Below are 25,008 nucleotides of genomic sequence, written 5' to 3' on the forward strand. Positions count from 1 at the left end.
AGAAGGAACCTGGGGAGATAGATTTAACCAATCTTCCTGAAAAAGAATTCAAAACAAATGTTATAACCATACTGATGGACTTACAGAGAAATATGCAAGAACTAAGGAGGGAGAATACAGAAATAAAACAATCTCTGCAAGGACTTCAAAGCAGAATGGACGAGATGCAAGAGACCATTAGTGGACTAGAAAATAGAGAACAGGAATGCAGAGAAGCTCATGCAGAGATAAAAGGACCTCCAGGAATGAAAGAATATTAAGAGAACTGTGTGACCAATCAAAATGGAAAAATATCCACATTATAGGGGTTCCAGAAGAAGAAGAGAGAGAAAAAGGGATAGAAAGTGTCTTTGAAGAAATAATTGCTGAAAACTTCCCCAAACTAGGGGAGGAAACGGCCTCTCAGACCACAGAGGTACACAGAACTCCCATGACAAGGGATCCAAGAAGGGCAACACCAAGACACATAATAATTAATATGGCAAAGATCAAAGACAAGGACAGAGTATTCAGGGCAGCCAGAGAGAAAAAAAAGGAAAACCCATCAGGCTATCATAAGACTTCTCAACAAAAACTTTACAGGCCAGAAGAGAATGGCATGATATACTTAATGCAATGAAACAGAAGGGACTCGAACCAGGAATACTGTATCCAGCATGATTATCATTTAAATATGAAGGAGGGATTAAACAATTCCCAGACAAGCAAAAGTTGAGGGAATTTGCCTCCCACAAACCACCTCTACAGGGCATCTTACAGGGACTGCTCTAGATGGGAGCACTCCTAAGAAGAGCACAGAACAAAACACCCAACATATAAAGAAGGGATGAGGAGGAATAAGAAGGGAGAGAAATAAAGAATCATCAAACCATGTTTATATTAGCTCAATAAGCGAGTTAAGTTAGTAAGATAGTAAAGAAGCTAACCTTGAACCTTTGGTAAACACAAACTTAAAGCCTGCAATGGCAATAAGTACATACCTTTCAATAATCACCCTAAATGTAAATGGACTGAATGCACCAATCAAAAGACACAGAGTAATAGAATGGATAAAAAACCAGGAATGCTGCTTACAAGAGACTCACCTCAAATCCAAAGACATGCACAGACTTAAAGTCAAGGGATGGAAAAGATATTTCATGAAAACAACAGAGAGAAAAAACCAGGTGTTGCTATACTAGTATCAGACAAAATAGACTTCAAAGTAAAGAAAGTAACAAAAGATAAAGAAGGACATTACATAATGATAAAGGGCTCCATCCAACAAGAGGATATAACTATTATAAATATATATGCACCCAATACAGGAGCACCAGCATATGTGAAACAAATACTAGCAGAATTAAAGGAGGAAATAAAATGCAATGCATTCATTCTGGGAGACATCAACACACCACTCACTCCAAAGGACAGATCCACCAGACAGAAAATAAGTAAGGACACAGAGGCACTGAACAACACACTAGAACAGATGGACCTAATAGACATCTATAGAACTCTACATCCAAAAGCAACAGGATGCACATTCTTCTCAAGTGCACATGGAACATTCTCCAGAATAGACCACATAGTAGGCCACAAAAAGAGCCTCAGTAAATTCCAAAAGATTGAAATCCTACCAACCAACTTTTCAGACCACAAAGGCATAAAACTAGAAATAAATTGTACAAAAAAAGCAAAAAGGCTCACAAACACATGGAGGCTTAACAACATGCTCCTAATTAATCAGTGGATCAACGACCAAACTAAAATGGAGATCCAGCAATATATGGAAACAAATGACAACAACAACACAAAGCCCCAACTACTGTGGGATACAGCAAAAGCAGTCTTAAGAGGAAAGTATATAGCAATCCAGGCATATTTAAAGAAGGAAGAACAATCCCAAATGAATGGTCTAATGTCACAATTATCACAATTGGAAAAAGAAGAACAAATGAGGCCTAAGGTCAGCAGAAGGAGGGACATAATAAAGATCAGAGAAGAAATAAATCAAATTGAGAAGAATAAAGCAATAGCAAAATTAATGAAACCAAGAGCTGGTTCTTCGAGAAAATAAACAAAATAGATAAGCCTCTAGCCAGACTTATTAAGAGGAAAAGAGAGTCAACACAGATCAAGAGAATCAGAAACGAGAAAGGAAAAATCACTACGGACCCCACAGAAATTCAAAGAATTATTAGAAAGTACTATGAAAACCTATATGCTAACGAGCTGGGAAACCTAGGAGAAATGGACAACTTCCTAGAAAAATACAACCTTCCAAGACTGACCCAGAAAGAAACAGAAAATCTAAACAGACCAATTACCAGCAAAGAAATTGAAGCTGTAATAAAAAAACTACCAAAGAACAAAACCCCCGGGCCAGATGGATTTACCTTGGAATTTTATCAGACATACAGAGAAGACATAATACCCATTCTCCTTAAAGTTTTCCAAATAATAGAAGAGGAGGGAATACTCCCAAATTCATTCTATGAAGCCAACATCACCCTAATACGAAAACTAGGTAAAGACCCCACCAAAAAAGAAAACCACAGACCAATATCCCTGATGAACGTAGATGCAAAAATACTCAACAAAATATTAGCAAACCAAATTCAAAAATACATCAAAAGGATCATACACCATGACCAACTGGGATTCATCCCAGGGATGCAAGGATGGTACAACATTCGAAAATCCATCAACGCCATCCACCACAGCAACAAAAAGAAAGACAAAAACCACATGATCATCTCCATAGATGCTGAAAAAGCATTCGACAAAATTCAACATCCATTCATGATAAAAACTGTCAACAAAATGGGAATAGAGGGCAAGTACCTCAACATAATAAAGGTCATATATGATAAACCCACAGCCAGCATTATACTGAACAGCGAGAAGCTGAACGCTTTTCCTCTGTGATCGGGAACAAGACAGGGATGCCCACTCTCCCCACTGTTATTCAACATAGTACTGGAGATCCTAGCCACGGCAATTAGACAAAACAAAGAAATACAAGGAATCCAGATTGGTAAAGAAGAAGTTACACTGTCACTATTTGCAGATGACATGATATTATACATAAAAAACTCTGAAGACTCCTTTGTATAGCACCAGTTACTTTGAACAAATAAAAAGCTTTCTGTATTTGCTTCCTTTATCAGAAAAGAACATTTTGATGTCATGGTATGTTATTTTCTCTGCATTAGATAACAGTTTTTCTAAATGCTGGGGGAAATCTCCTTAGTCAGTAATGAGAACTTGTGTTTCACTCATGCCTACTGACATTTTTTAGTTTTTTTATTTGGAGTTTTTTTTTTGTGTGTGTATACAAAATACACATGTAAAAGGTTTTTTAGTTTTCTTTTTAAAAAACATTCTCCAAAACAAAAACAATTTCACAACCATGGATAAGCCCATGTTTATGGGATGCAAAGATTTTGAGTAACCTAAAAATAAATCACTTCAGATTAAATTGAAAGTTTTCCTAAAGGCTTAGCCTTTCAGATTAAATAGATAATTTTATAATTAAGTGGACAATATAAAAGCAACCATATCAGAATCCATATTTACAGACATGCAAATCCCAAGTTTATTTACAGAGTCCCATATAGGAAAATGTTAATCACCACCAACAACCTCCCCATCCAAATGAGAAAACTAGACAAGTCCTGGTGTTTTTTTTTTTTTTTTTTTTTTTAGAGGGCATCTCTCATATTTATTGATCAAATGGTTGTTAACAACAATAAAATTCAGTATAGGGGGGTCAACGCTCAATGTACAATCATTAATCCATCTCAAGCCTAATTCTCGTCAGTCTCCAATCTTCTGAAGCATAACGAACAAGTTCTTACATGGTGAACGAATTCTTACATAGTGAATAAATTCTTACATGGTGAACAGTACAAGGGCAGTCATCACAGAAACTTTCGGTTTTGATCATGCAATATGACCTATAAACAATCAGGTCAAATATGAATATTCGTTTGATTTTTGTACTTGATTTATATGTTGATCCCACATTTCTCCTATTATTATTATTATTTTTATTTTTAATAAAATGCTGAAGTGGTAGGTAGATGCAAGATAAAGGTAGAAAACATAGTTTAGTGCTGTAAGAAGGCAAATGTAGATGATCAGATGATCAGGTGTGTGCCTATGGACTAAGTATTAATCCAGGCTAGACAAGGGCAGCAAGACATCCACGGATGCAGAAGATTTCTCTCAAAGCAGGGGGGGTGAGGTTCTGAGCCTCACCTCTGTTGATCCCCAAATTCTCACCTGATGGCCCCCCTGCGACTGTGCCTGTCTTAGGTTGTTCCTCCCTTGAGGAATCTTACCCGTCTCTGGCTAACCAGTCATCTTCCGGGGCCATACAGGGAAATGTAAAGTTGGTAAGTGAGAGAGAAGCCATATTGTTTGCAAAGGTTAGCTTTTTACTTCTTTGCAGATTTATGCCCTGTGGCTTCTATGCCCAGCATTTGTCTCGAGGTATCTTTACCACCTGGAGGAATTATGATACTCGGTAAATTCGATCTGAGGCACGAATTCTATTTAAGGGTTGTAATTAGGAAGGAAGAAGAAAAGCTATAGATGTAGCATATGAAGGAAACTTGGGAGGATTGATTATTTCTTTGACATATCTTCTTGTATAGTACCTTAAGTATGTATAGGTTTTCAACTACTAACTAATTTGCACACACATATTAACATAATAGGAATACAGTGACATAAACAAAGCAAATCTATAATTACCATCCATCTCCAGTGAAGCCAAGAAAACCAGTTAGGCACCCTAGGCATTTGTGAAAATTTATCTATGATATGATGGATATTGTCCAACTGTACTTGAACCATCAGACAAATTAAAGCAGCCCATTTCTGGGATCTGTTCACATCCCATATGTTCTTTTAACCATAGATAGTCTATAGTCATGAGATTTTGGGGTGCTACAACTTGCACCCCTCCCAACTCCTGGTTGAGTTCCAACAGTACAGATCCGGTCAAATTCGTTGTCTCACTGTATGCACATGCCAGCCTAGACATCTCCCTCCTCATTCTTATAGCAAGTCCAGGAGACGGTGGGCTGGATGCAGCCACAACGGCAGCATCGTCCGGATCCCTGTGGAGGCTTTTTGATGATCATCCCCCGGCACAAGTCCTCCAGAGAGTGCTGATGCCGGAAGCTCCTCCTCATATCGTATCTTAGTTCATTTTCTGGGTATCCAAGCTAGGCCTTGATCTTCTGCATAGAAACAAACAGACCCTTTGCCCACACTTTGACATGCCCTCTATACCACTGTGCAGAACTCATTGGAGGTCAGCACACAGTAACTGCTTTTTTTTTTTTTTTTTTTTTTAAATTAAGAGAAAGGAATATTATCAGAAAAGAGTACTTCAATAGCTGATCATTTGACACCCTTTAAGTGATCAACATTAAGGATATTTAAAGCATGCGTTGATCTTTGATTTACCAATAGTTTTATCCTGTTAAGGAGTAATCCCCCTTTTCTTTCTTTCTTTCTTTCTTTTTTTTTTTTTTTTTAAATTTTTAATCTACACTTACATGAAGAATACTATGTTAACTATGCTCTCCCCTATATCAGGTCCCCCCTAACAACCACATTATGGTTACTGTCCATCAGCTTAGCAAAATGTTGTAGAGTCACTACTTGTCCTCTCTGTGTTGTGCAGCCCACCCTCCCCTTGTTCCCTCCCCCCCATGCATGCTAATCTTAATACCCCCCTTCTTCTTCCCCCCCCTTATCACTCCCTGCCCACCCATCCTCCCAGTTCCTTTCCCTTTGGTACCTGTTAGTCCATTTTTGGGTTCTGTAATTCCACTGCTGTTTTGTTCCTTCAGTTTTTCCTTTGTTCCTATACTCCTCAGATGAGTGACATCATTTGGTATTTCTCTTTCTCCGCTTGGCTTATTTCACTGAGCATAATACTCTCCAGCTCCATCCATGTTGCTGCAAATGGTTGGATTTTTCCACTTCTTATGGCTGAGTAGTATTCCATTGTGTATATGTACCACATCTTCTTTATCCATTCATCTACCGATGGACATTTAGGTTGCTTCCAATTCTTGGCTATTGTAAATAGTGCTGCGATAAACATAGGAGTGCATCTGTCTTTCTCAAACTTGATTGCTGCGTTCTTAGGGTAAATTCCTAGGAGTGGAATTCCTGGGTCAAATGGTAGGTCTGTTTTGAGCATTTTGATGCACCTCCATACTGCTTTCCACAATGGTTGAACTAATTTACATTCCCACCAGCAGTGTAGGAGGGTTCCCCTTTCTCCACAGCCTCGCCAACATTTGTTGTTGTTTGTCTTTTGGATGGCAGCTATCCTTACTGGTGTGAGGTGATACCTCATTGTAGTTTTAATTTGCATTTCTCTGATAATTAGCGATGTGGAGCATCTTTTCATGTGTCTCTTGGCCATCTGTATTTCTTTTTTGGAGAACTGTCTGTTCAGTTCCTCTGCCCATTTTTTAATTGGGTTATTTGTTTTTTGTTTGTTGAGGCGTGTGAGCTCTTTATATATTCTGGACGTCAAGCCTTTATCGGATCTGTCATTTTCAAATATATTCTCCCATACTGTAGGGTTCCTTTTTGTTCTATTGATGGTGTCTTTCGCTGTACAGAAGCTTTTCAGCTTAATGTAGTCCCACTTGCTCATTTTTGCTGTTGTTTTCCTTGCCCGGGGAGATATGTTCAAGAAGAGATCACTCATGTTTATGTCTAAGAGGTTTTTGCCTATGTTTTTTTCCAAGAGTTTAATGGTTTCATGACTTACATTCAGGTCTTTGATCCATTTTGAGTTTACCTTTGTATATGGGGTTAGACAATGGTCCAGTTTCATTCTCCTACATGTAGCTGTCCAGTTTTGCCAGCACCATCTGTTGAAGAGACTGTCATTTTGCCATTGTATGTCCATGGCTCCTTTATCAAATATTAATTGACCATATATGTTTGGGTTAATTTCTGGGGTCTCTAATCTGTTCCACTGGTCTGTGGCTCTGTTCTTGTGCCAGTACCAAATTGTCTTGATTACTATGGCTTTGTAGTAGAGCTTGAAGTTGGGGAGTGAGATCCCCCCTACTTTATTCTTCTTTTTCAGGATTGCTTTGGCTATTCGGGGTCTTTGGTGTTTCCATATGAATTTTTGAATTATTTGTTCCAATTCATTGAAGAATGTTGCTGGTAATTTGAGAGGGATTGCATCGAATCTGTATATTGCTTTGGGCAGGATGGCCATTTTGACGATATTAATTCTTCCTAGCCATGAGCATGGGATGAGTTTCCATTTATTAGTGTCCCCTTTAATTTCTCTTAAGAGTGACTTGTAGTTTTCAGAGTATAAGTCTTTCACTTCTTTGGTTAGGTTTATTCCTAGGTATTTTATTCTTTTTGATGCAATGGTGAATGGAATTGTTTTCCTGATTTCTCTTTCTATTGATTCGTTGTTAGTGTATAGGAAAGCTACAGATTTCTGTGTGTTAATTTTGTATCCTGCAACTTTGCTGTATTCCGATATCAGTTCTAGTAGTTTTGGAGTGGAGTCTTTAGGGTTTTTTATGTACAGTATCATATCATCTGCAAATAGTGACAGTTTAACTTCTTCTTTACCAATCTGGATTCCTTGTATTTCTTTGTTTTGTCTGATTGCCGTGGCTAGGACCTCCAGTACTATGTTAAATAACAGTGGGGAGAGTGGGCATCCCTGTCTGGTTCCCGATCTCAGTGGAAATGCTTTCAGCTTCTCGCTGTTCAGTATAATGCTGGCTGTGGGTTTATCATATATGGCCTTTATTATGTTGAGGTACTTGCCCTCTATTCCCATTTTGCTGAGAGTTTTTATCATGAATGGATGTTGAATTTTGTCAAATGCTTTTTCAGCATCTATGGAGATGATCATGTGGTTTTTGTCTTTCTTTTTGTTGATGTGGTGGATGATGTTGATGGATTTTCGAATGTTGTACCATCCTTGCATCCCTGGGATGAACCCCACTTGGTCATGGTGTATGATCCTTTTGATATACTGTTGAATTCTGTTTGCTAATATTTTATTGAGTATTTTTGCATCTACATTCATCAGGGATATTGGTCTGTAATTTTCTTTTTTGGTGGGGTCTTTTCCTGGTTTTGGTATTAGGGTGATGTTGGCTTCATAGAATGAGTTTGGGAGTATTCCCTCTTCTTCTATTTTGTGGAACACTTTAAGGAGAATGGGTATTATGTCTTCTCTGTGTGTCTGATAAAATTCCGAGGTAAATCCGTCCGGCCCCGGGGTTTTGTTCTTGGGTAGTTTTTTGATTACTGTTTCAATTTCTTTGCTTGTAATTGGTTTGTTTAACTTTTGTGTTTCTTCCTTGGTCAGTCTTGGGAGGTTGTATTTTTCTAGGAAGTTGTCCATTTCTTCTAGGTTTTCCAGCTTGTTGGCATATAGGTTTTCATAGTAGTCTTTAATAATTCTTTGTATTTCTGTGGAGTCTGTCGTGATTTTTCCATTCTCATTTCTGATTATGTTGATTTGTGTTGACTCTCTTTTTCTCTTAATAAGTTGGGCTAGAGGCTTATCTATTTTGTTTATTTTGTCGAAGAACCAACTCTTGGTTTCGTTGATTTTTGCTATTGTTTTATTCTTCTCAATTTTGTTTATTTCTTCTCTGATCTTTATTATGTCCCTCCTTCTGCTGACTTTAGGCCTCATTTGTTCTTCTTTTTCCAGTTTTAATAATTGTGATGTTAGACTATTCATTTGGGATTGTTCTTCCTTCTTCAAGTGTGCCTGGATTGCTATATACTTTCCTCTTAAGACTGCTTTCGCTGCATCCCACAGAAGTTGGGGCTTAGTGTTGTTGTTGTCATTTGTTTCTATATATTCCTTGATCTCTATTTTGATTTGTTCATTGATCCATTGATTATTTAGTAGCATGTTGTTAAGCCTCCATGTGTTTGGGAGCCTTTTTGTGTTCTTTGAAGAATTTATTTCTACTTTCATACCTTTGTGGTCTTAAAAATTGGTTGGTAGAATTTCAATATTTTGGAATTTACTGAGGCTCTTTTTGTGAGCTAGTATGTGGTCTATTCTGGAGAATGTTCCATGTGCACTTGAGAAGAATGTATATCCTGTTGCTTTTGGATGTAGAGTTCTATAGATGTCTATTAGGTCCATCTGTTCTAGTGTGTTGTTCAGTGCCTGTGTGTCTTTACTTATTTTCTGCCCGGTGGATCTATCCTTTGGGGTGAGTGGTGTGTTGAAGTCTCCTACAATGAATGCATTGCAGTCTATTTCCCTCTTTAGTTCTGTTAGTATTTGCTTCACATATGCTGGTGCTCCTGTATTGGGTGCATATATATTTAGAATGGTTATATCCTCTTGTTGGACTGAGCCCTTTATCATTATGTAGTGGCCTTCTTTATCTCTTGTTACTTTCTTTGTTTTGAAGTCTATTTTGTCTGATATTAGTACTGCAACCCCTGCTTTCTTCTCACTGTTGTTTGCCTGAAATATGTTTTTCCATCCCTTGACTTTTAGTCTATGCTTATCTTTGGGTTTAAGGTGAGTTTCTTGTAAGCAGCATATAGATGGGTCTTGCCTTTTTATCCATTCTATTACTCTATGTCTTTTGATTGGTGCATTAAGTCCATTTACATTTAGGGTGACTAGTGAGAGATATGTACTTATTGCCATTTCAGGCTTTAGATTCGTGGTTACCAAACGTTCAAGGTTAGCTTCTTTAGTATCTTACTGCCTAACTTAGCTCGCTTATTGAGCTGTTATATACACTGTCTGGAGATTCTTTTCTTCTCTCCCTTCTTATTCCTCCTCCTCCATTCTTCATATGTTGTGTGTTTTGTTCTGTGCTCTTTTTAGGGGTGCTCCCATCTAGAGCAGTCCCTGTAGGATGCCCTGTAGAGGTGGTTTGTGGGAAGCAAATTCCCTCAGCTTTTGCTTGTCTGGGAATTGTTTAATCCCACCATCATATTTAAATGATAGTCGTGCTGGATACAGTATCCTTGGTTCAAGGCCCTTCTGTTTCATTGCATTAAGTATATCATGCCATTCTCTTCTGGCCTGTAGGGTTTCTGTTGAGAAGTCTGATGTTAGCCTGATTGGTTTTCCTTTATAGGTGACCTTTTTCTCTCTAGCTGCCTTTAAAACTCTTTCCTTGTCCTTGATCCTTCCCATTTTAATTACTATGTGTCTTGGTGTTGTCCTCCTTGGATCCTTTCTGTTGGGAGTTCTGTGTAATTCCATGGTCTGTTCGATTATTTCCTCCCCCAGTTTGGGGAAGTTTTCAGCAATTATTTCTTCAAAGACACTTTCTATCCCTTTTCCTCTTTCTTCCTCTTCTGGTATCCCTATAATACGAATGTTTTTCCTTTTGTATTGGTCACATATTTCTCTTAGTGTTGTTTCATTCCTGGAGATCCTTTTATCTCTCTCTATGTCAGCTTCTATACGTTCCTGTTCTCTGGCTTCTATTCCTTCAATGGCCTCTTGCATCTTATCCATTCTGCTTATAAATCCTTCCAGGGATTGTTTCACTTCTGTGATCTCTTTCCTGACATCTGTGATCTCCTTCCGGACTTCATCCCACTGCTCTTGCATTTTTCTCTGCATCTCATCCCACTGCTCTTGCATTTTTCTCTGCATCTCATCCCATTGCTCTTGCATTTTTCTCTGCATCTCTGTCAGCATGTTCATGATTTTTATTTTGAATTCTTTTTCAGGAGGACTAGTTAGGTCTGTCTCCTTCTCAGGTGTTGTCTCTGTGATCTTTGTCTGCCTGTAGTTTTGCCTTTTCATGGTGATAGAGATAGTTTGCAGAGCTGGTACAAGTGACTGCTGGAAGAGCTTCCCTTCTTGTTGGTTTGTAGCCTTTTCCTGGGAGACTAGCAACCTCTAGTTGCTTGTGCTGGGCAGCTGTGCGCAGACAGGGCTTCTGCTTCCCGCCCAGTTGCTTTGGGGTTTATCTCCGCTGTTGCTGTGGGCTTGGCCTGGCTGGGGCTGTTCCTCCAAAATGGTGGAGCCCCGTTGGATGGGGAGCGGCCAGGAGGCTATTTATCTCCGTAAGGGGCCTCTGTGCTCCCTGCTGCCCAGGGGGTTAGAGTGCCCAGAGATCCTCAGATTCCCTGCCTCTGGTCTAAGTGACCTGTCCTGCCCCTTTAAGACTTCCAAAAAGCACTCTCCAAACCAAAACAACAACAGCAACAATGAGAGAGGGAACAGAAAGAAAGAAAAAAAAAAGGAAAAAACAAGCGATTTTTTTTTTTTTTCCTCAGTTGCCGGTCCCAGGCACCCGCTCACTGGTCCTGCTGCCCTGTCTCCCTAGCACCAGGGTCCCTGTCCTTTCAAGGTTTCCAAAAAGCACCCACCCACCGGTCCCGCAGGGAAGCAACGCTCGATATTCTTTGTCCTCAGGCACTGGTCCCAGGCACCCGCTCACCAGTCCCACCGCCCTGCCTCCCTAGCACCGGGGTCCCTGTCCCTTTTAGGCTTCCAAAAAGCACTCGCAGAAAAGGAAAAAAAAAAAGGGGAAAAACGCGCGATTTCCTCTGTCCTCAAGTGCCGGTCTCAGGCACCCGCCCACCGGTCCCGCAGGGAAAAACGTGGGATATTCTTTGTCCTCAGGCGCCGGTCCCAGGCACCCGCTCACCAGTCCCGCCACCCTGCCTCCCTAGCACTGGGGTCCCCGTCCCTTCAAGGCTTCCAAAAAGCACTCGCCAAAAAGAGAGAAAGAAAAAAAAAAAAGGAAAAACGCGTGACCTCCTCCGTCCTCAGGCACTGATCTCAGGCACCCGCCCGCCGGTCCCGCAGGGAGAAACGCGGGATATTCTTTGTCCTCCGGCGCCGTTCCCAGGCACCTGCTCACCGGTCCCGCCACCCTGCCTCCCCAGCAACGGGGGCCCGTCCCTCTAAGGCTTCCAAAAAGCGCTCGCCAAGAAAAAAAAAAAAACCGCTCCGGTTTCTCTCCACCCGCCGGGAGCCGGGGGGAGGGGCGCTCGAGTCCCGCCGGGCCGGGGCTTGTATCTTACCCCCTTCGCAAGGCACTGGTTCCTTGCAGGTGTGGATGTGGTCTGGATGTTGTCCTGTGTCCTGTGGTCTCTATTTTAGGAAGATTTTTCTTTGTTATATTTTCATAGCTCTATGTGTTTTTGGGAGGAGATTTCCACTGCTCTACTCACGCCGCCATCCTGGCTCCGCACCCCCTGATGAGTCCCTGGTGTGTTTTAATTAGACAAGCAAGACAGTTAAATGGACATTTAAAGGTCCTTTCTAGGGAACCATTCCCTTACAAGACGTTGAAATCCCTATGCTATATTGATGATGACTCATGGAATGTCAGCGAGTCCGTTCATGGAAACCTAATCAGATGGTTAGAGATGTTGGCAATTTAGGACCTACCAGAATAAATGAGTAAACAAACTTTTGTAATCTAAACTCTTGACATGCATGTTTTTCTTTACCCCAACTCATTCCTTATATGTAGATCAATCTCAGTATTTGGGTTACTGGCTCAGCTGAAGCCAGGAAAAACAATAACTTTGTAGTGATCAGAATGTTACCCAACTGTATATAACGTTCATGTAATTGTGAGACCCCACTAAGGCATTAGAGTATATGTCTTAGGTCATTTAAGCTTAGAAGTTTAAAACTCAACTAGAATATGTTTTCACAAAAAATGTTCTTTTGTAGGGTAATACAAATTAGATTCATGTGATACCTAAGGAATTTGCTTCACTAATGTGAAATTTGAATACTTAAAGTTTAGTTTGTTGAAACTGCCATCTAAAACATCAGAGGCATTTTGATAGCACTGACCCTGTTGTGATAGATACATTTCTACTATTTCCAAAAACCCATACAGAAAAATTTTGCAAAATATACAAATATCAAAACGTCATGTATACCTGAAACAATGTTATATGTCAATCATACCTCGATAGAATAAAATTTTTAAAGGATAGAAAAATAAAACCAGTGGTAGATATAACTTTCCTTTGCTCTAAATCCTTACCAAAATTCAATATTCTGAGCTTTCAAATTTCTGCAATTTGGTGGGATATAAAATGTTATCTTGTTATGATTTGAGTTTTCCTTTTTTGTGACTTCTAATGAAGTTAAGCATCTTTTCATATAAGTATTAGCTATTCACATTTCTTTTCAATGAAGTACCTGATCATGTATTTTGTCTTTTTTTTTAAAAAAATTGGCTTGTCTGTTCTTTGCATACTTTGGATACTAATTCTTTGTTATTATATAGGTTCCAACTATCTTCTTAGTGTGTGACTCAACATTCCTCCTAGGTTTTTTTGGTATTTGATTAACAGAAGTTCTTGATTTATTCTTAAGGTCTTCAATATTTTTCTTTTTAATTTTTCTTTTCATGATTCTTTTGGGGTTAATTAGGTTAAGAAATTCTTTCCTATCCTGAAGTCGTAGAGTCCCCGTATGTCCTTCTGAAAGTTCCAAATTTTGTGTCCCTAGCATGACAGGCACATGAATTATTTTTTGGTTTTGGTGTAGGCACGGGAGTGAGGTAAGAGGCCAAGTAGAGGTCCTCTCCTGTCTTCAGGTCTGTTTAAGTATTGGTTCTTTACTCTTTCTGATCTCTGATTGAGTTTGGGTAAGACGGAATTATTTGATCCTTTAATGTTTGATAAAATTGTTTATAAAACCATGTGTAGAAATTGATCAAAAGGTATGTTGTTTCATTATAGAAATATTTTAAATGATTGATTCACTTTCTTTAATGGTTGTGAGTGCTGTTTTGTTGGCAGCCGCGCTCAGAAAATAGCGCCCAATGCAGGGCAGCCGGAAGGCCCCGAACTTCCTAATGACAAATCATCCCACACCACTAAACTACATGCTAATTGTGCCTTGGCATAAGGACCAATGAGACCCACCAAATTGTTATGCTAATAAGGCATATGGAGCCGCACCAACCAGGTCAGAGCATGAGAACTATATAAGCAAGCCTCTCCTTCCCCTCTAGGTCCTGCCCAACTCATTTGTTTCACAAAGAGCTGAAGAATAAAGCTTTCTGCAGAAGAATCCTGCTGTTGTTGCGTGCTGTTCTTGCCGGTGAGGACGGGGCACGCGACAAGTGGTGCCGAAACCCGGGAACCAGAACATCACCGGCACAGGGAGGACCCTTCAGACATCTGGAGAGGATTCAGAACTGCAGGTCAGAAGAAAACCCGGAGGGGTAAGTTCCGAGAGGCCCCTGCTTTTTAGGATAATGGTTGATGGTTCTCTGTAAATAAGGAGGCACCATGGGGAATGCACCGTCATTAGTCACGGCACTGCAGACAGCTCTCAAAGAGCGAAACTTGAAGGTCTCCAGCAAAATCTTAGGATCTTTTGTGAAGGAGATAGACCGTGTGGCCCCCTGGTTCATTTGTTCAGGGTCCCTCTCAATCCCGAGCTGGGACAAACTGGGGAAAGATCTTGATAGAGAGGAGGAGGAGGGTAGCCTGAGGGGAGGCACCAGGCCCCTCTGGAAACTGATTAGAGCTTGTCTGCAAGATGAGAGATGTGAAAAGGTAATAAAAGAAGGTCACAGAGCATTGACAGATATCCAAGAGAGCATGTCAGAAACGGAACGGGAAACAGAGAGCGCGCGCGGCCGAAAAAAGGCCACAAAAACGAAAGTAAAGAAACCCCAGAGTGAGGGAGAAAGCCCGCCTAGGGCAAAAGCGAAAGAGCCCCGAGAAGCGAGTGACGATCGCCTCGGAGAAAATAGTAAATACCCCTGGAAAGAGTTGAGGGACCTCCAACTCTCCAATAGGGAATCTGAGGAGGAATTAACGTCCGTAGAGGAAGGGGAAGAAAATAAAACCGCAGAGTGCAGAAGTAAGGGAACCAGCAAAGTTGAAAAGCGGACCAAGGAAAAAATGAAAGTAGGGTGTCCCCCGACGCCCGTTGCCCCGCCACCTTACGTGAGTGGCGCACTCTCCTTTTGCCACCCAGATACTCTTCAGGCAATTAGACAAATGTTTCCTGTATTTGAGGATAATGGCGTACGCTCTCACCAGCCCCTGAGCCATAAACAAGTTAAGGACTTAGCGGAATCCGTCCGAGCGTATGGGGTCAGTGCCAACTATACCATAGCACAAGTTGAGAGATTAACAGAGACAGCCATGACACCCGCAGACTGGCAATATGTAACTAAGGCATGCCTTTCTAGTATGGGGCAATACATAGAATGGAAGGCCTTGTGGCATGATATAAGCATGACTCAGGCGCGCGCAAATGCGGCTGAAGGGCAGCCTGCATGGTCATATGATATGCTGACGGGCCAGGGCCAGTGGGTAGCCAATCAGACCGTCTACCCATTACAGGTCTATGCACAAATAAACGCATGCGCCGCCAAAGCATGGAAAGCCCTCACCAACAAAGGAGAAGTATCAGGCAATTTGACAAAAATTATTCAAGGGCCGAGCGAGCCATTTTCTGACTTTGTCGCTCGTATGATGGAGGCCGCAGGCAGAATATTTGGAGATCAGGAACAAGCGATGCCCCTGGTAGAGCAATTAGTATTTGAACAATGTACCAAAGAGTGTAGACAGGCGATTACACCCTGAAAACAAAAAGGAATGAGTGCATGGCTAAAAGCCTGTAGAGAGATAGGAGGACCACTCACCAATGCGGGTCTAGCCGCAGCCATATTGCAGAGCCACAAACAAGCCAGGATCACTAACAGAAGTATCAAATGCTTTCAATGCGGGAAATTAGGACATATAAAGAGAGAGTGTAGGAGCCCAGCTTCAGAACAAACAACCCAAAAGACCCCTGGGTTATGCCCTAAGTGTAAGAAAGGTAGGCATTGGGCCAATGAGTGCCGATCTACTAAAAACTTAGAGGGGAAGCCCTTAGAGTTGCCAAAAAACGCCCAGAGGGGCCCTCGCCACCAGGGCCCGCAAATATATGGGGCAACCAGCACGCAAGTGTCATTCAGGAACAACCAGGCCCCCCAAGGAGAGCCATTTCAGGTTCCGCGGGATTGGACATCCGTGCCACCACCAGAATAGTGTTGACTCCACAGATGGGAGTTCAGCCTATCCCTTCAGACTTTAAAGGCCCCCTACCACCAAATACCATTGGGTTACTCCTAGGGCGCTCTTCTGCTGCCTTGAAAGGCCTGACAGTCCATCCCGGAGTTATAGATCAAGATTATGAAGGACAGGTAAAAATCATGTGTTCGGCTCCCAGAGGAATCTATCCTATATCCCCAGGAGACCGCATAGCCCAGCTCTTAGTTTTACCTAGTCTCCACGCCAATTATCCTGCTACCAACACGGAGAGGGGAGAAAGGGGCTTCGGCTCCTCTGACTGGGATTCAGCCTTCATAGTATTAGATTTAGCAGACAGACCAAAATTAACTCTTCAAATAGAGGGAAAGAGCTTTGAGGGAATCCTAGACACTGGAGCAGATAAAAGTATTATCTCTGCAACCTGGTGGCCCTCCAAGTGGCCTGTGACCCAATCCTCACATTCATTACAAGGTTTAGGATATGAGTCAAGCCCTTCAATTAGTGCCAAACCATTGAAATGGCGAGCCCCTGAAGGACAAGAGGGTACAGTCACCCCTTATGTACTCCCTCTACCGGTCAATTTATGGGGGAGGGATGTCATGAGAGACTTAGGCCTCAAACTCATTAATGAATACTCCACCCCCGCCCAAGGCATGATGATGGACATGGGATACATCCCTGGCAAGGGGCTGGGGAAACACTAACAGGGACGCATAGAGCCCATCCTGCCCAAAGTAAAGAATGACCGTCACGGCCTGGGTTTTTCATAGGGGCCATTGAAGATGCCATGCCCATACCTTGGCTCACAGAGGAGGCCGTATGGGTTCCTCAGTGGCCCCTATCCTCTGAAAAATTAGAAGCAGCTCATTGCTTAGTGCAAGAGCAGCTCCAAGTGGGACACCTAGAACCCTCTGTGTCCCCATGGAACACACCCATATTTGTAATCAGGAAAAAGTCAGGATCATGAAGGTTGCTTCATGATCTAAGAGCAGTAAATGCTCAAATGAAAATGCTTGGACCCGTACAACGGGGACTGCCACTCCTCTCCGCCTTACCCAGAGAATGGAAGGTGCTCATAATAGATATTAAGGATTGTTTCTTTTCCATACCCCTAAGCTCCAAGGACAGAGAAAGATTTTCTTTCACTCTGCCAGCTATTAACCATGAACAACCCAATGCCAGATTTCAGTGGAAGGTCCTCCCTCAAGGAATGGCAAATAGCCCCACCATATGTCAACTGTACGTTCAGCGAGCGCTAGACCCAATTCGTAAGACCTATCCCACGCTAAAGATCATCCATTACATGGATGACATCCTTCTTTGCTCCCCACAACCAGCGGAAATAGAAGAAGCATATATAGATCTCACTAGATCCCTAGAAAATTGGAGACTGAATATAGCAAGCGAGAAGGTCCAAAAATCTAGTGTTAGCAAATTCCTAGGAGCAACCATTTACACAGATGTAATTTGCCCCCAAAAGCTTGAGATAAGACATAATCAGTTGCGAAATTTGAATGACTTCCAAAAACTCCTAGGGGATATTAATTGGTTGCGCCCATACTTAAAGATACCCACCACTGAGTTGACACCACTGTTTAAAATCCTAGAAGGAGACCCACAACTAACGTCACTGCGCTGAGGCATTACAAGCCATTTGCAAAGTAGAACAGGCTTTGATGACAGCACAATTAAATAGAGTGCAATCGAATGAACCCTTTGAGTTGTGTGTGCTTCCCACCCCGGAGCTGCCAACAGCAGTTTTATGGCAGCACGGCCCACTGATCTGGATCCATCCCCAAGCCTCTCAGGCTAGGACAATAGAGTACTATCCGGCAGCCGTGGCCAAACTTGCTTTGAGAGGAGTAAAAACCTCCATGACACATTTCGGAGAGGCTCCAGCTAAAATTATAACCCCTTACAGCGTAGAACAGATACAAGTATTATGTGCTATGAACGATGATTGGGCCATACTTGCTTACAGTTTCTCAGGAACCTTTGATAATCATTTCCCTAAACATCCCCTCATCAACTTCGCCAAAAATCATCTCCTAGTATTTCCTCGGGTCACTAGCCTAACCCCGCTGCCTCATGGAAAAACAGTTTACACGGACGGGTCTAAGACAGGCACAGGTGCCTATGTCCATGATGGCAAAGTTGTGACAAAAGGCTACACGCCTGACACTCCACAAATAGTGGAATGTCGCATAGTCTTAGAGGTCCTACAAATCTTTCCTGAACCTTTAAATATTGTGTCTGACTCCTGTTATGTAGTTAATGCAGTCAAATCTCTAGAAGTGGCCAGGCTAATCAAAGCGTCCAGCCCAGTAGCCACTTTGTTCAAACAGATACAATCAGCACTACTTCATAGACAATCTCCTTTGTATATAACTCATATCAGAGCACATTCAGGCCTTCCCGGGCCTATGACTCAAGGCAACCACCTGGCAGACCTCGCAACCAGAAATATAGCTTTTCCCCTGCTAGACCCTATCACCACAGCTTCAAAATTCCATACACAATTTCATGTCACTGCCGAAACACTGCGCAAGCGGTTTAGCATAACCAGGGCCGAAGCTAGGAACATTGTCCTTAGCTGCCAACATTGCTGCAGCTTCCTTCCCACACCTCATGTTGGGATCAACCCCAGAGGTATTAGGCCTTTACAAGTTTGGCAAATGGATGTGACGCATATTTCGTCTTTTGGGAAACTGAAATATGTACATGTATCCGTGGATACTTGTTCAGGAGTCATCTTTGCCTCCCCATTGTCAGGAGAGAAAGCTTCCCATGTCATCCAGCACTGCCTTGAGGCTTGGAGTGCATGGGGGTTACCACAGATTCTGAAGACAGACAATGGCCCAGCCTATACCTCTACAAAATTTGCTCAATTTTGTCATCACATGGGGATAAAACATATCACTGGCCTTCCCTAGAACCCACAGGGTCAAGGGATTGTGGAACCCGCGAACCGCACGCTCAAATCCTATTTACTTAAACAAAAAGGGGGAATTGAAGATATACACCCCACACCAAAAACTGCCATAGCCCTAGCACTTTTCACTATAAATTTTTTAAATCTGGATGCTCAAGGCCATACAGCAGCGGATCGCCATAATAAGTGGCCAAAAGACCCACAAGAACTAGTAAAATGGAAGGACGTGTTATCTAACCAATGGAAGGGCCCGGATCCAATCATAATCAGATCCAGGGGAGCTGTGTGTGTTTTCCCCCAGGGTGAAGAAAATCCCTTCTGGATCCCGGAGCGCCTAACGAGGAAAGTCCTAAACAAAGGAGATGACTTCGCTGTACCTCCTGACCCTGCTCCTGACACTGGAGACCCCGATTCAGGGAGTATTGAGATGGGGAATCCTGTCTGCCTTTCCTAAGCCTATGCCTGTCCGTTTCAATGCAGCCGTTTTTCCCCGCTTTTTCACCACCAACTCTAGTATGAACTTGCCCTACCTAGAAAAGGACACCCTAACAGCCCCGTTGGGAGAAAACCGATCCTTCGTAACTAATGGGTCATTATGCTTCACCACTCAGAATCTAGCTGGCTGTATCTCCCTGAAACGGAGGAAATACGGATGGTTCAGTGACATAATTCTAGAGGCCAGTGGCCTCCCCGTTATGTCAGTTAAATTTGAAGGGCCTAATAAGGAAGGGAGCCCGCCCTATAAGAACATGACTATCCACCAGATGGTTCTCTGGATCAATGGCACATTTGTACACTCTCCCAGGAACAATTCCACCGACAGGCCTCGTCAACCCAAATATGCCTCCCATTGTGTGGGTGACTATGAGGGAGAGCTGTGGCCCTGGACTGACTGTCAGTCAACTGTAGTAACGTGGGCAACTGAGAGGCAGGAGTTTGCCATCTCCCCAGATATGGAGGGACGGCCAGCCAATGAGGCTTGGTGGCCAGTAAAGGTGCTCGAAGGCGAGTTTCGTCAGCAGCTGAGCATGAACCCCTTCCATAAATGGATGCTGTGTGGAGTCAATGGCTCGTGTACCGACCTCTCCCCCTTTTCTGCCCTCCAGGGTGGGGGAATCGGTGTAAAAAATATCACCTTTTGGTGCGAGAACAACCACACGCGCGCACACTGGAACATGACCATGACCCATAACAACGAGAACTACACGTGTTCAGCAAAATCAGGTCCAGAGTCACCTAATTCCCTTTTTCCACCTTCTCCAGTATGCGTATACCCCCCATTTCTGTTTATCTTATCCAATAGTAGCTTTGACTCCTGCTCCAATGAAACCTGCTTTCTGTCTCAGTGTTGGGATGCGCGTAACTTTACCAATGCTTTGGTAGTCCGCATCCCCCGTTGGGTCCCTGTTCCCGTAGACGCCCCTAACACCATGACTCTGTTTCGAGAAAGGCGCGATTTCGGCGTTACAGCTGCCATAGTGCTCCTGATCTCCGCGACCGCGGTCGCAGCCACCGCCGCTGGTATAGCTTTAGACACCTCCATCAAATCGGCTACAGAGCTCAATAACCTTGCAGCCTCAGTAGCTTCTGCCCTGGACCAACAGTCCACACTTGATGGCAAACTGAAAGGAGGAATAATGATCCTCAATCAGCGCATAGACCTTGTAGAGGAACAAATGGAGGTGCTTTGGCAGATGGCCCAATTGGGATGTGAGCGGAAATATCGTGCTCTCTGCATCACTAGCATTCAATATGAAAATTTTACACGGGCAGCTAATCTGTCACGAGACCTGTCCCAGTATCTTTCAGGAAACTGGTCCCAAGACTTCGATGGGACACTAGAAGAGCTGCGGCGAGAAATAATCCACATCAACTCCACCCGTCTAGATATCTCCGTAGCAGAAGGACTCTCTTCCTGGTTCCTCAGAGCTCTCTCCCACGTCAAGGAGTGGGCGGGCATGGCTGGGATGGGTGTGTTCATGCTTGGAGGTCTCATGCTCCTACTCTGGTTGTTATGCAGACTCCGCAACCAACATAAGCAGGACAAGGTGATCCTTGCTCAAGCCCTAATGGCGCTAGACGTTGGCACCTCTCCCCAAGTGTGGCTCAACATGCTTAAGAAGGAAGCTCGGCTTTAGCTTGAGGTAGCTCTTGCACCCTGAGCCCATGTGGCACTGCACCAGGCCCGAGTACCTCATTGCTTAATCACAGCTTTCTCTAAGAAGCTCATGGTGCAAGAGGGTTGAGAAAAAAGGTCCAAACCGTTTGTACCAAGCGGTCCCAACACCAGCCAGAGGATGCGAGGCAAAGCACTGCAAGAGGTCTTGGACCCCTCTGAGAGGCATGCCTGACTGCATAGGGGTAGATGCCCAGAACCCCTCTCCAAAAAGGGGGCATTAGGAAGTATGATGGAGGTCAGGCCTCTGTCTCCGCCTCTGCTGGCAAGTTCCGCCTTGAGCTTCTGTTAGAAAAAAAGGGGGAGATGTTGGCAGCCGCGCTCAGAAAATAGCGCCCAATGCAGGGCAGCCGGAAGGCCCCGAACTTCCTAATGACAAATCATCCCACACCACTAAACTACATGCTAATTGCGCCTTGGCATAAGGACCAATGAGACCCACCAAATTGTTATGCTAATAAGGCATATGGAGCCGCACCAACCAGGTCAGAGCATGAGAACTATATAAGCAAGCCTCTCCTTCCCCTCTAGGTTCTGCCCAACTCATTTGTTTCACAAAGAGCTGAAGAATAAAGCTTTCTGCAGAAGAATCCTGCTGTTGTTGTGTGCTGTTCTTGCCGGCGAGGACGGGGCACGCGACACTGTTTCTTCTTAAGTCAGTTTTCTATTACTTTTTCAGGAGTGTATGTATTTTGCTTATGTTTTCAAGTAGATAGGGCGAAAAAATTATAGTCTGATCTTTTAGATCTGTATTATAGCCCTGTCATATTGCTTTTCATTCTTGATATTTTTTGTTTTGCCTTTTCCTTTTTGATTAATTTTTGCTAAAGATTTATTAAACATAGTAGCATTTTCAAAAAATCACCTTTTCTTATTCTACTGTATCTTTGTTTTCTATTTTATTAATTTTAGCTCTTACCTTTATTATTTCCTTTCTTCTACACTTTTAGATTTATTTGGTTGCTTTTTGCTACCTTTATGTGTCATGCTTAGCTCATTAATATTCAGGTTTTTTCTAGTGTAAGCAATTAAGTCTCTTTATGGCTTTCTCTGACCATTGGTCAGGCAAGAACTCTCTGCCTTGGTTACACATCCTTAAAATGGGGGTAGTGACGGTTATCTTAGGGCTGTGGTGAAGAGTAAATGAATTAACATGTAAGGAATTTAGGATAATACCTGGTGCAGAGTAAACATTAGATACATGCCCTTCCCACCCACCTTCTTCTTTCTCTCTCTCCTTTTCTCAAACATCTTTCTCAAACATCACGCAGCTATTTAACACCATAAACATTGATGAAAAGTATTTTTGTATTTAATTCAGAGTTTGTTGTTTCTAATTACTATCATGTTTTTTCTTTGATCCATAAATTATCCATGTTTTTATAATTTCCAAACATAGAGGAGATTTTTTTTTAATTATTTGAAAAACCGATTTGTTACTTAACTATATTGTGGTCAGAAAACATGATCTATTTGATATCAACTTATCAAAATTTGTGAGACCTGATTTATGGTAGACTGTCTGTTTTTGTAAATATTTGTTTTGTTTTTATTCTTACAAGTTAGACTATTACCATTATCTTATCCTATTAATGGTTGTTTTGATTTACTGATGTGGTTACCACTTTCTGTGCTCATCATTCCTTTTTGTATCTGGGCTCATTTTCTTTCCAACTCTAGTAAATTCTTCTAAAAGTCTTTTGGGGAGTGTCGCTTACTGGTATGTTGCCTCCAATTTGTCTGACTGTGTCTGTGTATCTGAAAATGTCCATATTTTGCCACCATTCTTAAAAGATAGTTTTGCTGGGTGCATATTCTCAACTGATAGCTGTTTCCCCTAGTACTCTGTGGGTAATGTCCTTCTGATGCTGATGGTTGCCATTGTGAAGTCAGCTGAGTGTCTAATGAGATACAAGGTAATCTCTCTTTTCCCATTGGTTGTTTTGAAATCTTTTCTTTCACTTTGGCATTCTTAAGTTTCTTTGTAATGTGTCTAGGAGTGGATTTTTTAAAAAGTGATCTTGTTTGGTATTCTCTATACTTTTTAATTCAGAGGATTAATAACTCCTATCTGGTTTGGAAAATGCTGATTTCCTCTCCTTTACTCCCATTGCTGCCCACTGATGGAACGTCAGGTGAGTGTTCGTTGGTTTTCTGGTTCAAGTGTCAGTGTTCTTTACCTTCCTTCATGGTTTTCTCTCTCTCTGTGATGGATTCTGTCTTACAGATCATTGATTCTTCATTCTGTTATGCATAACCTGCTATTGAACAGCTGCTTTGAGGCTTTCATTTCAATAATTATATTTCTGTATTTTTAGTTTGGTTTTTAAAGTTTCTGCTCATTTAAAAAATTCTCCTTGCTTATGGTTTCAATTTCGTCTTTTATATCTTTAAACATGTACAGACTTTATTTACCAGACACCTAGAGATAATATAAATTTGGTTCTATTTAATATAAATATTTTAGCTGACAGTTTTTAAGACAGATAATGTGAATCCAGGACCCAAATCCATGTGAGGGCTGGCCCAGTGTCATGGATTCTCAGGAGTGGGCTTGCCATATGAAATATAGTCTTGATGAATTTGAATTTCACATAAGCAATGAATAATGCTTTAGTATAAGGATATTACTTATATAAAATTCAAATTTAACTGGGTACCAAATATTTCTGTATATTTATATAAACTTTATTTTTTAGAGCAGCTTTAGATTTAGGGCAAAAATAAAGTTCTCACAGACCCCCTCCTCTCTGTAGCCACACAGCCATCCCCACCAGAGGGGTATCTTTGTGACAGTCAATGAGCCAACACTGGCACATTATCATCACCCAAAGTCCACAGTCTGCATAGGGCTCACTCTTGGTGTTCATTCTGTGGATCTTGAAAAATGTATGATGACATGTATCCACCATTATAGTAACATAGGGAATAGTTTCTCTGCCCTAGAAAACCTAGCTCCCTGTATTTTTATTTCTAAATCTGACAACTTGACTTAGGGGAGACTTTTTTAAAGTGAGAGGAAGGAGCTCCTGGCTCATGCCAGGAGGGGACAAGAGAGTCCAGGGTGGTGTGTTGTCTAGGGGCTTTTATAGGCAGTTGAGGATTTTCACGAACATGAAAGAAAGCTTAGGGGTGTGGACTTATTAAGTGGTCCCTGAATATTTAGAATTAACTTAACACAAGCAACTTCCTGCTCTGATGATGTCTCCCAGAGATAACACCATCTAGGTCTGGGGGCATATGAAACAAGGCCACCTGCTCAGCCCCCAAGGTGGGCTGAGGTATTGTTTGCCAAAGAGTAAGTTAAGAATTTCTAATGTCTTAACTTCTTCAGTATCAAAATGCAATCATATCTCTAAGGTGGAACCCTTCCTGCCTTGTACTGTGTTGTGGCTGGGCCTGCAGCTAAATCAGTTTGCCCAGTTTGCAAAACCACTTCATCAGATCCGAAGGAGGATAGACAGCACATAGGCTTGGCCCTTTAGCATGTTATAGTGAATCTTACACATGATTACAAATGACTAGCATAATAAAAACATGCTACTTTTCTTTATCTGGAGAATATTAATTGATCTCACAGAAGAATGACTCTAGAGCTGAATGTTTAACACAGAGTTTTAGTAGGGGGTTTCCTTACATGTAGTTACATTGCTCTGACTGCAAATATCCTACCTTGCTTTTTCCAGAGGCCTTCACCCCACCCTGACTGCACCCACAGTCCCTGTCTCATTGTCCTGCAGAAAGTTTTATGCAGTAGATTGCTTGCCATTTTTAAATGAGAAAGCTTTAATCCTGCACATTCAGCCACCTCTTCTACATAAGAATTTTTAAAACCTTGTCCCCTAGTAATGGATTGCTA

General features: G+C 42.1%; 1 protein-coding gene across 1 annotated transcript; it reads left to right on the plus strand.

Moving 5' to 3' along the window:
* Positions 1-13,866: 13,866 nt before the first annotated feature.
* Positions 13,867-21,675, plus strand: LOC140847108 (uncharacterized). The gene is made up of 2 exons (XM_073226327.1): positions 13,867-14,213; positions 19,275-21,675. The coding sequence occupies exon 2, from the start codon at positions 19,336-19,338 to the stop codon at positions 21,109-21,111; it is 1,776 nt and encodes a 591-aa protein (XP_073082428.1). The 5' UTR covers positions 13,867-14,213; positions 19,275-19,335; the 3' UTR covers positions 21,112-21,675.
* The last annotated feature ends 3,333 nt before the right edge of the window (positions 21,676-25,008 follow it).

Source organism: Manis javanica, chromosome 1 (genome assembly GCF_040802235.1).
Source record: "Manis javanica isolate MJ-LG chromosome 1, MJ_LKY, whole genome shotgun sequence".
NCBI lineage: Eukaryota > Metazoa > Chordata > Mammalia > Pholidota > Manidae > Manis > Manis javanica.

Bases quoted from the DNA above. Each gene is read 5' to 3' on its own strand.
- LOC140847108 (XM_073226327.1), top strand. From the start codon at position 19,336: ATGACTTCGCTGTACCTCCTGACCCTGCTCCTGACACTGGAGACCCCG.